Here is a 14,140-nt window from a genome sequence, read left to right as displayed (position 1 = left end):
AGTTATTATATTTACTCTCAAAGACTATTTTAAAATATATATACGATACATTCAAGTAAAAAGAAGAAGACAGCATAGCTGGATGAGTCTGACATTCGTGTATTATCACTTGAAAGTTCTTAAACTACACACACACCACACGAACCTGGCAGTGCAAGAGGGAGAGGGGAGACACCCAGGACGGGACGCCAGTCTGTCACAAGGCACCCAGAACACGACTCAAATCCCAGGCCTGCCAAAGAGCAGGCACAGGCCGAACACACTCCGCCACCTCGCCACCACACCCCCCCCCCCGCCAGGTTTTAAACCAGTTGTTATGAAATGTAACCTGATATGTTTAAATGAGAAAGTGGAAGTACTTTGGTATGATAAATAATGCATACCTTTTGATCATGTTGTAAATCACATTTTTTGTATAAAATGGGCCAGGACTTTAAGATTAATTAAACTGAACCAAAAACAATAGGGAGACACTACTTACAGGAAAGACTGTGGATATCAGTGTCAAGCACCTTTAGTTCCTGGGCCATATGCAAATGTCCCGTGATATGATTCAATTTCAATATGTTAATCACAGAGCTGACTATCTTATCAGCACTCATATATATATATATATATATATATATATATATACATACACACGCACGCACACACACACACACAGTCTGAAACTGCTTGTCCCAACAAACCTGAGCCTAACTGAGCAGCACAGGGCACAAGGCTAGATGGGAAGGGGACACACCCAGGAAAGGATGCCAGTCCATCGCAAGGCACCCCAAGCAAGACTTGAACCCCAGACCTGCCAGAGAGCAGGACCCTGCCACCACCCCACATATATATGTCATTTTTCTAATGACTGCAGGCAAAACTTATTAATGGAAAACCTGTCCATGTGTCACAATTATACCTAAATGCTACTATCTATATCTATATATGTATTGTCTATACATATAAATAGAAATAGATAGTAGCATATAGGTATAATTCATAACAACTGGTTTAAAACCTGGGGGGGGGATGTGGTGGCGAGGTGGCGTAGCGTGTTCGGCCTGTGTCTGCTCTCTGGCAGGCCTGGGGTTTGACCTCCACACACTCAGGTTCTCTTCAAGCACTAGTGAGACAAGAGAAAATGTTAAGAAAATAAAATACACGCCTTAAGACTGATAAGACAGCATAATGATAAGGTAACCACATTGTTTTGTTGCAGCAGCGACATCTAGAGTAAATCAGAGCAAATGATGTTGCCAAATGAACAGACCAGGCCTTTCAGCCTGGTAAACACAGTAAATATGTACGTGGGTAACGTTCATTCATTCATTATCAATAATCACTTACACAGAACATTATTTGTTTTTGACAGACTTTATGGGATTGCAGCACACCACATTTATTCACTGAGCTGAAGCTTTTCTCCAAAGCAACTTATAACATTAAGGTTACAATTGTTCACCCACTTAAAACCAGGTCACTTTTTAATGGACCAATTTAAGGTAAGTGCCTTATTCAAGGGTACTACAGCCAGTGGTAGGGATCAAACCTGCAACCTTCAAGAACAAAGGCAACAGCACAAACCACTATGCTACCAACTGCCTGCATCATAGAGTATATGGGTGTTTTGGTTGTATGCCGTGTAGCAGTTTCAGCCGCCACCTTCCACCTGAAGCACCCAGGATCGAATCCCACCTCCTGCTGTAGTACCCCTGAGAAAGGTACTTATCCTGAATTGCTCAGATAAAAATTAACCGCCTGTACACATAGGTAAATCATCGTGAGCTGCTTAACATACGGATCCAGTGTTGTTAGCTGCCTTCAACAAAGATGCCAGATTAATGCAATACTTGGTTTTGCTTGCTAACATGCTGAAGTCTATACACTGGCCCCATAACTTATTAACACAGCTGGATCCAACGCAATTTTCTTGTAAACCCGAAGTCACTTACATTTAGCATTTACATTTGTTTATTTAGCAGGAGCTTTTCTCCAAAGCAGCTTCCAATGAACTCTGTGTAGTGTTATGATCCCACACACCTTATTCACCGCGGTGACTTACACTGCTAGATACACTACTTACATTGGGTCACTCATCTACCCATCCATTAGTGGAACACACGCTCTCTGTCACTCACACACTATGGGGGAACCTGAACAGCATGTCTCTGGACTGTGGGAGGAAACCAGAGCACCTGCATGAAACCCACGCAGAGATATGGAGAGCATGCAAACGCGGGGATTGAACCCACATCCTCTCGCTGTGCCACCGTACAGCCCACTTACAGCAATGCGGTCAGTTAAACCCTAACTGTACAATTTGGTATCACTCTGCTTTGATATTCATGTCTGCATCTAAAACTCTTCCTTTCTTGCGAAATAGTTTTGTGTACTATGAATTGTACATCGGTTTGGAAAAAAGCGTCTGCAGAAGGTAAATATATTTCTATTATAAGATATTAAAAATATTATTTTAAGTGAAATTTGCCAAAAACAAAATTATGGTGTCCTTTTGAGAAAATAAGGTAAGCCTGACATATTAAGAATTTATGTGCAGTTAGTTTTATAAATACTTAAATACGATATTTTAAAAAGATTAAGGCTACGTTTTTTAGAATGATGTACTAACTTCACTGTACTTGACAGCGATAAAGCGCGGGAAGATGGGCGGGAAAAGTAGTGTCATGTTTTCTTGAGAACCAACCCATTCTGTGGTCTGATTGGTCGTTCGGTAAATTCTAGAGCTATGATTGGCTTATACTACGTGACGACGTTATCAACCTAGGCTTCTTTGAGGGCGCGAAAGAAACGTCGTGTTTACGTTGCAATTGACGTAGACTAGTTGCGAGTCATGATTGGTCGGTTTTGTACGACGGGGTTTCTCTGCCCGGGATCGCAGGGGCTTCACCATGAAATAGCGTATCGACTGAAATCACAATCTCTGGTTCAGCAGAGATCATCTTTGTGGCGGAGAAATTGTAATAAAGTAAAAGAAAAAGCAGAGGCGCTCTGTCGAAGCATAACCGGCATTTCTTACACATCACGTTTGCACTTCCAGGCTTTTCTTAAAGTGTCTGACCGCCCATCTTTCCGTACTCATACTGTGTTGATTTAGGTGAGTATTGAGGTAGTCTGTGTGTACACGTTCTGCCGAGCTTTTGTCCTCCCTCAGCCTCGCACTCCTCGCGGTTTGCACCTTATTCGCGCTGCGTCCCCTCGCACATCACTACTGTCTTGACGATTATGCTCTTTTATTTTGTATCTTATTTTTTGCCTGAATTTTGCACGCGCTGTGCTCCTCTCGTCTCTCGGCCGGCGGTTCTGCTGCTCGGTACGGTGGTGGTGTAGTGATGCGGGGAAGTCGATGGCTAATCTTCCCGCCGCCGTCGCGCGAACAGCAGTAACGATGTCAAATATATTCAAGGGCGTCTGACTCTGAGGAGGTTGAGGTAAATATTTTTGTGTAATGGAATGCGTATGCTTTTTTTGCAAAAGAGTGTGTGGCCAGCGGGCTAGTTTGGAGCAGCTGTGTGTCTGCAGAAATAAGAACGACGCCACAGTCGGACTGTGCGCCTAAGTCCCGGAAATGATGGTGGGACCGAGCCGCGATGATGTGTCTAGCAGACGGTTCGTGCGCTTGCAGAGGTGGGGCGCGTTGGGCTTTAATTTGAGCCCGATCGGAGGTTCTGGGTGCTGCGATTTTCTGTGGTGCCCGGCGGCTCTGGCCGGAAGCAGAGCGGCCTGCTGCCGAACACGAGCCGGGAACAAAGACACGGGAAGGATGGATGGATGGATGGATGAAGTCACAGAAGTGGGGTGGATCATGTGCACGTGCTGGGTGTAGATGCGTGCAATGTGTGTGGAGGATGAGTCTGGCTTTACGTGCACGATGTATGTGTATCCATTATTAATGGGTGTAGATGGATATGTGATGGATGTATGGATTGATGGTCACGTGCTGGGTTGAATGGATTTATTTGTGCGCATGATGGATGGATGGATGAATAGACGTTGTAGGATAGATCTGTACATTCTGAGTGTATGAATGTGTATTTTCTAGATAAATGCTTGGATTTGCGTGCAGGAGGGATAGATAGGTGTGTGCTAGAGGGAGGATGTGTTTGCATGTTAGTGGAAGATAAATGGATGGAAGTATGAATTTATGTGCAGTGTAGATATGAAAGATGGATGCATCTGCGTGTATTCTGTGTGAAGGACGGATGAATTTGTGTGGAGAATAGAGGGTGGATATGGATGCGTGTGTGCTTGGAGGAGAATGGATGTGCATGTATGTTGAGTAGAGGATAAATGTGTAATTGATGGATTTATGTACAAAACAGCTGACATTTGCAGTGGTGAATTTTTTTTTTTTTTTTTTTATCTGAAGGCTTTAAAACACACCCATCACATTTCAATGGTAGACAAGGTTTATGGATGTTAACGTACTAATTTAGATGTTTTCTACACAGCTTACAAAAGTGGGACACTTTAACAACAGTGGGGGCCATGAGACTGTCAAGCCATGTTTACTGAGAGCACTAGCAGCTCAGATAAAATTGAACATTGCTATAATTTATCTGTTCATATCTTTTGGTTTTTTTTTTTTCAGCATTGCACATCTGAGTGGCAGCTGAGCTCAAGTATGTTAAACAGCAGGAAATTGAGAGTTAACACCAAAGAGGAAATACATGTACCTGATATGGCAAAAGTACAGGGGAATGAGCCAGTCTAATATTTTAGATTGTCAGATGTAGATATTTTAGCATTTCAGTGCATTACAATGAATTCTCGCTCTAGTGATGTACAGTTCAGAAGAAATATCTCTGAGGCAGTGGTATTTTACATCTGCGTTCTCTTAACTGCATGTAAGGTTGTGAATTTGAATACATTGGATAATGGAGTACATAGTTAATGTATGCTGGCTGATATTTTGTGCAGTTTATTTTATACTGTTGAAATATTTAAAAAAGTGAATGTTTTTGCTACTTTAGAGTGATGTTTCCTATGTATCCACTGCAGATTCCATGGGGAAACGCATTTACACTTAATAAATAAATGCTTCACTGATTAGTAGCTAGAAACCAATTACTTGAGCATTGACCCGTACAGACAGAAGCTTCTCTTTATCCAGGCTGTTATCACTCACTTTGAAGCACTATATTTGCTTTAATTACATGGGTACAGTGCAAACACTTGACAATTTTATTCATTCATTGTTACTAACAATTGTTTGTCCTTATGCAGAGTCGTGGAGGTACAGAACCTATCCCAGAAACATAGGGCTTGATGCAGGGGACAAATTAGATGGGATGCCAGTTCATCACAGAGCAGACACTCAATCATTCTCACATTACGGGCAATGTAAAGTTACCAGTTCACCTGAGCCACATTTCCTTGGGACTATGGGAGGAAATCTGCACCAATATAGGAAGAACATGCCAACTCCAAGCAGACTGAGCTGGATTCAAACCCATGTGTGGTTAGCACAGGTGCCTAACAGCCCAGGGGTTGTTAGGCACCTGTGCTAACCACTGTTCCACTGTTATGTAAAATCATATTTGCTCTTTTTATTTGCAGTAAATGCTAGTCTTTTGACATTCTTTCTCTTGTCACTTCTTCCCATCTCTTCCAGTATTTTGAATTGCGTACCAAAGAAATGGTGATGGAGAAGCCAAGTCCCCTGCTGGTCGGGCGGGAGTTTGTGAGGCAGTATTACACTCTCCTAAATAAAGCACCTGACTTCCTGCACAGGTAAGAGGCATTGGTCCACCTTCACATGGTATGAGAGAAGGATTCTCTTGTGAGTTTTGGTACATGAATTTTCTTTTCCTTAATGCTAGTAGGTACATCCTCTTCATGGTGTAACCATAAACTGTTTTATGGCCTTGGCCTGGGCTTTGCAGATTCTATGGCAGACACTCATCCTATGTTCATGGAGGACTGGATGCTAATGGGAAGCCAGCAGAGGCTGTCTACGGGCAAGCTGTAGGTATAGAATTTCACTTAGACCTTTGTATTGCACTGATCAAATTGCGCCTGTCCACAAAGGCACCATGGGGTGCTTTCAGTGACACTTTAAAGTTGGGCTTGTTAGCAGGAATCTGAAATACAAAGTAAATTAACTGCTTCCCCATTAGCAAGGGGAATCTTTGGTCTTTATGGCATGCTGCCAATCCTTTTTTTTTTGGCTGAAACTTTATACCTATTGATCTTGGGATTGTTCTATAGGCATTAACAGCCTGGCATTTAGGGGTACAGTGTTGACCCTTGTAAAGACCTCACTTATTTAGTGCTACCTCTTGAGATTAGTGGCTGTTTTTGCATTATTGTCAGATTTATATTTATGTGTTTATATTCATATGCATGAACTGTTTTCACTGGGTGGTGTGGCACCAGGGTGACACCTGAAACTGTACCAAGCATATTCTGCTGTACACCAGTATATAGTGAAATGACAAATCTGGAGTGTAGTTTGTCCAACATAATGGCAACAAATGTGTTCTGTGTGTGTTACGTGGTAACTTGTTCCAATTTAGATTAAAAGCATTAATTTCTCATGACTAGATTTAAAATACCCATCTCTAATTCTGATTTTCTTTTTCTGAGAGCCACCTGCTTATATTCTGCACAAAGATGAGTGACTAAAATGTTGTCACGTACAGTATATTTGTTCCTTTTACATCTTGACAGGAGATTCATAAGAAGGTGATGTCCCTGCAGTTCAGTGAGTGCCACACCAAAATCCGTCATGTGGATGCCCACGCCACCCTAAGCGACGGTGTGGTTGTCCAGGTGATGGGCGAGCTCTCCAATGCTGGACAGCCCATGAGGAAGTTTATGCAGACCTTTGTGCTTGCTCCGGAGGTAAGCAGGTGCCTGGCACCTCACACCCAGCAGGAAACTCACTGACTGATATCTAGGTAACTCTACCATCTACATTATGGGGTGCTTTAGGGAAACAAGGTAATAATTGCAAGTGTAGTAATTGCAGTGGTAATGAATCATTCTGCTGTCTTCACAGGGCTCTGTGGCAAACAAGTTTTACGTGCACAATGACATTTTCCGGTATGAAGATGAGGTTTTTGGTGATTCAGAGGCAGAACTTGAAGGTAAGCTTCTCTGAGCAAAGTGCTTGTCAGATGAAGGCCTCTCAGCAATGTTCATGTTGCGTGGAGAGCAGTAGTAAAGGGTGAATGGTATTTGAATATTTGTCCTTACTTACATTTTCTGAACCGCTTGTCCCATACGGGGTCGCGGGGAACCGGAGCCTAACCCGGCAACTCAGGGCGTAAGGCTGGACGGGGAGGGGACACACCCAGGACGGGACGCCAGTCCGTCACAAGGCACCCAAAGTGGGACTCGAACCCCTGTCCTTACTTATTTAAATTTATTTAAATTTGCTATTTTTGGCATAGGTTCATTCAGTGTTATGATCCCCTAAATTTGTAACAAGCATTTTTGGTGAATTTAAGTAAAAGCTCTTCACTGTGTGCTAATAGATACAAGTTATACAGGGAAAATAGCATATTTGTTTCTACAAGACAGTTACCCTAAAATGCATTTCTGTAATTGCATATTGAGCACTGTTTGTTTTTTGTAGTGTTTAATTTCACACATAGATGTTTTCAGGTTCATTTCCTCCCTCCAAAATTAAGGGAATTGATGAGGTGACTGACTTATGAAGTGGCTCAGTGATCAGTAATTCTTACAGAATCCGAGGAGGAGGTTGAGGAAGAGCAGGAGGAGCGACAGCCATCTCCTGAACCTCTCCAAGAAACTTCCCGAAGCACCACCTACTATGAGCAGCATTCTGTAGCGTGAGTTGCCCCCTTAATTGAAACTGGAGTTGCAATGCAGAAAATCAGGTTGTACCAAATACATCAGGGTGATTTTGGGAGTTGGGAGATCTGTGGTTGCTGTGATCTTCTCAGTTACTTGTCACAGAACTGCTCTGCCTGTTTTGAGTTTATACAGTGTAATGAAACATTTTGAATACTTAGTGCAGCGTGTTACCCATGGCGATATAATACATATTCATTTCTGCTTATTGAGATGCTCTTTAAGAACCTTGGGTAAATTACTGACTTAAGTGATTGTGGCAACTCACACCATACATATTATTGAATCAGTTCGGCTGTTAAATGCTTTTCACCTTGCACCAAATAATGGGAAATTGGTAGAGCTAGTGTATGGCCTTCTTTACATTTTATTGTACTTAATAGCTTGTGCTGGGACCCATACATATTAGAACAGGTCATGTTTGTGCATAAGTCAAAGTTGTCCTGCTCACTTTTTTCCAAAGCAACTTAAAATGTAAGGTGTTACACACTAAGCAACTGACAATGATTTGCTTATTTATACAGTTGGATAATTTCTACTGTATAAGTTTGGCATAAACACCTTGATCAAGGGCACAACAGTAGGAGGTGGGATTCAAACCTGGCTCAACTGCAAGGCAAAAGCTCTAACCATTATGCCACCTGCTACCCCACATTGTTTTAAATTCTCTGTTTCAAGGACCAATGAGAGTCTGACACTCTGATCCTAGCTGTGCCCTTAAAAGCTTGCTTGTAAGAGTTAAAGTGCTGACAGAAGTTGTTGCTATAAGGCAGGTGACATGTACATTTTAGCTGAAATTATCTTCATAAGTTGCTTTGAATGAAAGCCTCTGAAAAGCAGAAATGCATCACTCTTTTCCCAAAGTTTGTTTGTTTTTGCCAATTGCTTGTGAATGGCAGCAATGGTGTGGAGGAGACGCTGGAGGAAGCTGCTCCAGAGACAGAGCCGGAGCCAGAACCAGAACAGAAAACGGAGGAGCCGAAGCCCGAGGTTGAAGGGAAGGTTCTTGAAGAGCTGGAGGAGAAGGCCCCATCTCCTGCTCCTGTGGAGTCACCACACCTTGTGCAGGAACCTCCCAAGGTCTTTATCTCTGCCTTGTTACTTTAAAAATATGGAACTGTGAGCTGTTAGCAGAGGTGCTATTTTTCAAGCACTACCACCAATATCTTTATTTCAGTGTTTTTGGATTCTCTTGCAAATGCCTCCCAATATTATATACTTTAACCAACATACACAACAAGCCATTTTAATATTATAATAATGCCATCGAGCAGCACATGTGGTTACACAGTTTGCCATGTCATTTACCAAGGTGTTGTAGTCCTTTTGTTTACTCTTGACGTCTTTACCCTTTTGTGAAAGGGACTTTAGTAAAATGGGGCCTATTTTTTTTTTTCTCGAGTGGTAGCACGGATTTTTCCGTTCCTTTCAGACTTTCTCCTGGGCTTCAGTGACCAGTAAAAACCTGCCTCCTAGCGGCACAGTTCCTTCCTCTGGAATTCCTCCTCATGTTGTTAAGGCACCAAGCTCACAGGTAACGAGTCTGGACCACTCGCAGTACATGACTCTCAGCTCTGTCCCAAGAAAAGCCCCACCACTGACAAGTGCCCCAGTTTCTGGTCCATTAGTTTAAGTGGAGGCCGATGCATAGGCAGTGCCTCAAAATAAGTATTAGAAAACCTCAGTGCTTGAGCTGCACTACCAGCACTGAAAATTAGTGGGAAATTTATTGGCTTTCTTAAGTGGTGCATTTCAAATAATTTTCTGCCTGTTTTACTGGAGCAATTCAATATCAGTACCTTGTTCACTGGTGGTATAGCAGGGCTCCTCCTGAAACTTGATCCTTCAAATCCCTGTCATTAATCACCATGCTGCCTGCTGACTGCCTTAGTTGCTGGTAGAAATTCTGAGCTAGGGTGTGTCTTTCCATAACAGTTTACCATTTACCTCTTCCTTTCCCTGACATGGTTTTTAACTCCCTTCACATGTTTATCCTTGTTTTGTAGTGTACTGGTAGTCCATGCTATACAGCATCCCACTTTGTTTGCTTGATACTTTGCCTTTTATTTGCGACCATATCTGAACTTGAAGCCCACAGATATGTTGCTAGACCCTCACAGGGATGCAAGTTTTTAAATCAGTTGAAAAAAGAGTTTCAGAAGAAAATACCGGTAAACAAAGATGTGATTCCCACTAAGTGAGAGTGCAAATAAAATAAAACAAGAACCCTTCAAGTTATACAGAACTTTCAAAAAATTGTGAGGCTTATAGGAACATGTCTTGTAGTTCTCTATTTTTTTCCCCCCTATAGAAATAAGACCTATACCAGACTTTTGCTGGTATCTCCTGCTACTTCTGCATTTGATTTGCTGTTACAGTAATTTGTATATAGCATTTTAAAGTACTAAAACAGAGTAACTTCTAATTAAGATAACTTTCAATCCTTAAAAATCCATAATTATCAAATGTTTTAATGATTCCATGAAAAGGTAAGATAGGAAATGTAGTTGAAGCATTTCTTAGGTTGTGCATATCCCATACTGTCTGGCTTAGTCATGTATCAGTCTGCTTTCTCTACGGTTTGTGAGACTGTATTTTTTCCACAAACTGGATTTATACCATGCCACGTTTTTCCATTTCATCTGTTTATTCGGCCTAAGTATATTTTTCTGGACATTATCTAAGGCACAAAACTAGCAAAAAAGAGGAGATATTTGATAGGTCTTTAAATGATTTTAAATTATATCGGTTCACATTAGTCATGTTTTGCATTATTTCTTATGGTAAAGCCTCATTGTAGGTAGCTCTTTTTGTCTATTTCAGCATTGTTGGGTGGGGACCATCTATCACTTATGATATTAAATAGTTTTGTGGTTTCAGCGGCTAAAATATACACCAGTGACAAAATTTAAATATTCCTTCTTTTGGCTTCTACTTGATAGCCGAAGATAGCTTGTATCATGATGTTTCCTTTTGATTCAGCCCAGAGTAGAGACCAAGCAGGAGGTGCAGGCCCCGCCCCCACGAGTCAGAGATCAACGTCCTCCCCGTGAGAGACAGGGCTTTGCTCCCAGAGGACCCAGGCCTGGTAGGAATCCAATTTTCCCCAGTTTGTATCAGCCTGCTCCCTCAGCCATCCATATAAGTACATTGTGATAACAGCTGAAATCATGAAATGAAACTAATTGATTCATTTATTTTTTGCATGACAGGTCCTCTGGCCACAATTGTATTAATAGTTGCTGCTCTGCCATTTCCATGTTCTTATTGTAAACTTTGTGTTCTTATTGTTGCATAACTGAGTTGATGGAACTTGAAAGAGGAAAAGGATTAATGCTACCGTTTAAGTCCATTTTAACCATTTTTCAGTACATTTACTTAATTTTTTAATGTCTTTGGAGTTGTCATGCTTTTTAACTTGACATGTTTAAGTGAGAGAATTCCCTATGTTAATGGTTTGCTTTAAAATTTTTATAATGTCATGTCTCATTCCTGTCTTGAACGCCTGTATTTTTAATGTATTAGACGGGGTGGCATCCTCAGAATCACAAGCTGGAAAACCCAACTTCAGTTTTATTAGCAAAGGTAAGTAGTGTTTTGAAAGAGGCAAAATTTACTGTAGTGAGGGAGGCTTACCTCATTTTCTTTTATTTTCTTCAGGAAGGGGAGAGTCTGAACCAAATGAAATGGATACAAGAAGGGCTGTTAGATATCCAGACAGTCACCAGCTGTTTGTCGGCAACCTGCCTCATGACATAGATGAGAATGAACTCAAGGACTTCTTCATGTGTAAGTTTGGATTTTAAACCTTTTTGGAAAGTCTTTTTAAAAAAAAAAAAAAAGAAAAATCAATGTATCGGTGTGCGTGTTCGGCTACTTAAGGTTGCTCATCTCTTCCTCAGCTTTTGGAAATGTAGTTGAGCTACGCATCAACACCAAGGGAGTCGGCGGGAAGTTGCCCAACTTTGGTTTTGTGGTCTTTGATGACTCTGATCCTGTGCAGAGAATTTTGGGTGCAAAGGTATGGTGAGAGTATGATTGTTGACAGTTCTCATTTCTCTCCAGCCCATATAAGATGTTCTGCTAGTTCAAGGTGAAATAGATTTAAGACACTCTGTTTCAAACTTTTTGTTTTGGCTACTTTTTGTTTTAAACATTTAGCTTTGGACTAAGCAGAACTGCAACTATCTATGCAAGAATTAGATTATTTTCCTTGTTTTTATTATAAACTGGTTCCTTGCTTCATGAACATAAGATCAGAAGTCTCTTTGTAAATAGATTTGTAAATAAATCCAGTATCACTTTTACTACTGTGTCACTGTCAAAGCTCAGTAATAGACCTCCCTCAGTTTATTCATAGCTCTGTATTGAATGTTTTACAGTTATTTGGTTAAGTTTGGTTTAAAAAAAAACTCAGATGATGCTCCAATAACTTTCAGCTACCTTTAAAATTAAAACTCATGAATGAAACATGCAGATTGGTTAGCAAAGTTAGTTGAATTGAGATGATTACATACTCCTGTTTTGTTTTTGTTCTGCTAAGTAATGGTTGAGCACAGAAACGCAGGTTGCTTTCATTTCTCCACAGATGTAAATTTTAGAGAAAAGATTGGTAAAATACAATTTAAAACAAACTGGGAAATGCTTGTTTGCATCTTTATATCTTGACCGTTTGTAACACGAGGAACCAGTGTATAAAAATCAGCGACTCATGAGTTGTCCTCTAGAAATAACCTTTTAAAGTCCAGTAAATAATCTCATTCTTTTCCATGAACACCATGCTTTTGTAGCCCATCATGTTCCGTGGTGAGGTTCGCCTAAACGTGGAGGAGAAGAAGACAAGGGCAGCGCGTGAAAGGGAAACCCGAGGCGGCGGCGGTGGTGATGACCGGCGAGATGTGCGCCGTAATGAGCGGGGCCCAGGGGGTCCTCGGGGCATCATGGGAAGTGGAATGATGAGGGATCGAGATGGAAGGGGCCCACCCTCCAGGGGTGCAATGGCCCCCAAGCCAGGCCTTGGTTCAGGAAGAGGAACCAGCCAGGGCAGTGAGAGCCGCTTCAACTCACAACGCCGCTGAGAAGTGCGATGCTCTCTGCAGTTTGGAAGTAGTACCACGTTCATCTTCACCTTAACAAAGTCTGCATATATGAATATCTTTTTTTTTGGCTTTGGAATGTCACACAGCCAGCCTGTCAACCATTTATTTGATGTGAGAGACTTAATGGGGGGGAGAGACAACTCATTTGTTTGCCAACTTTGAGCTGAGCCTCTTTGTCCAGTTTTTCTCAAGGGTTTGCAAACGTTAAGTTGTAATTTGACTATAATGAAACGGGAACAAAAGTCTGCTATGTGAAAAAGGGACTCATGAGACTTATAGCAGTGGTACAGCCCATCATTTTGAGATGAGATTTAAAAACCCATGCCTCAAGTTTGAAGGGGGGAGGGGGGTACTTAATGGATTCTTCTGCTGCACATTTTGTATGGAAGTGACCTGCCTGTTACTGTTGGAAGTATGGTGCAAATTGGAAACCCTTGCCTTTTTTTTCCTCGAACACTGTAAAACTTAAAACCAATAGCATTTATGCGCTTGTCAGTATGCACTAATGGGTACTTTTCATTTTATATTGACATCCTCTGGATGCAGCAGGAGGTCACACCTACAATCTTCTACCCTTTATTGAAACAGATCACTCGCAGGTCTTGGTTTCCAGCTAAGCGTGATCAGTGTACCATCACGTCTTTACCTGTATCCATTTTTTGGTTCTTGCTGAAGACATTTTTTTTGTGATATAAAGAGCAATCCTGGACTTCTCATGGAAAAAAGGACAAGAAAAGCTCAACACTATGAAAGGTTGCTTCCTTGTTTAGCTTTTTTTTTTTTTTTTTTTTTTTTTTTTTTAAATATATTTTATGACAAATATTGCCCAGCCGCAATATGGGGAATGGCTTCTTAACCCCATATAAAAAAAGTGTGGAATAACAATAAATGTACAGCAAAATCATAGATTATTGTATTTTTGTTTCAGTTCAAGCATGATGGTGCCTTTTAATTACATTTTTCCAGTCTTTTGGGTGAGTCTTTGTTGTGGGGAAACAAGTAGCTGCATACCTGTCATATTTCAATAGTTTGCAGTGTCCTAATAACAAGAGGTTCCTGGTACAGTTAAAATCCCAGGGAGATGGCTGTAATGTAAGGTGTTTTTTTCTTTTTTCCTTCTGTGGTGAGATAAGCTGACAAAGAATTTTATCTGAAGTACTGGTGCCTCAATGGTTTAGAACTGCAAAAACTGTTTCTTTGCATTTATGGCTGAA

At 41.2% G+C, this 14,140-nt stretch overlaps 1 protein-coding gene across 4 annotated transcripts; it reads left to right on the top strand.

Moving 5' to 3' along the window:
• The first annotated feature begins 2,879 nt into the window (after positions 1 to 2,879).
• Positions 2,880 to 13,832, top strand: LOC108936724 (ras GTPase-activating protein-binding protein 2-like). 4 transcript variants are annotated; one of them, XM_018756261.2, is made up of 13 exons: positions 2,880 to 3,103; positions 5,621 to 5,739; positions 5,892 to 5,973; positions 6,679 to 6,852; positions 7,010 to 7,097; positions 7,700 to 7,805; positions 8,727 to 8,907; positions 9,260 to 9,361; positions 10,810 to 10,915; positions 11,353 to 11,412; positions 11,488 to 11,616; positions 11,730 to 11,848; positions 12,618 to 13,832. In XM_018756261.2, the coding sequence occupies exons 2-13, from the start codon at positions 5,645 to 5,647 to the stop codon at positions 12,903 to 12,905; spliced, it is 1,530 nt and encodes a 509-aa protein (XP_018611777.1). In that variant the 5' UTR covers positions 2,880 to 3,103; positions 5,621 to 5,644; the 3' UTR covers positions 12,906 to 13,832. The 4 variants fall into 4 exon arrangements, with proteins under 4 accessions (XP_018611777.1, XP_018611779.1, XP_018611778.1 ...); XM_018756263.2 differs by lacking the exon at positions 9,260 to 9,361; XM_018756262.2 differs by lacking the exon at positions 11,353 to 11,412.
• The last annotated feature ends 308 nt before the right edge of the window (positions 13,833 to 14,140 follow it).

This window comes from Scleropages formosus, chromosome 3 (assembly GCF_900964775.1).
Source record: "Scleropages formosus chromosome 3, fSclFor1.1, whole genome shotgun sequence".
In the NCBI taxonomy this organism is placed as follows: Eukaryota; Metazoa; Chordata; class Actinopteri; order Osteoglossiformes; family Osteoglossidae; genus Scleropages; species Scleropages formosus.
This window is presented reverse-complemented; position numbering and strand designations above follow the sequence as displayed.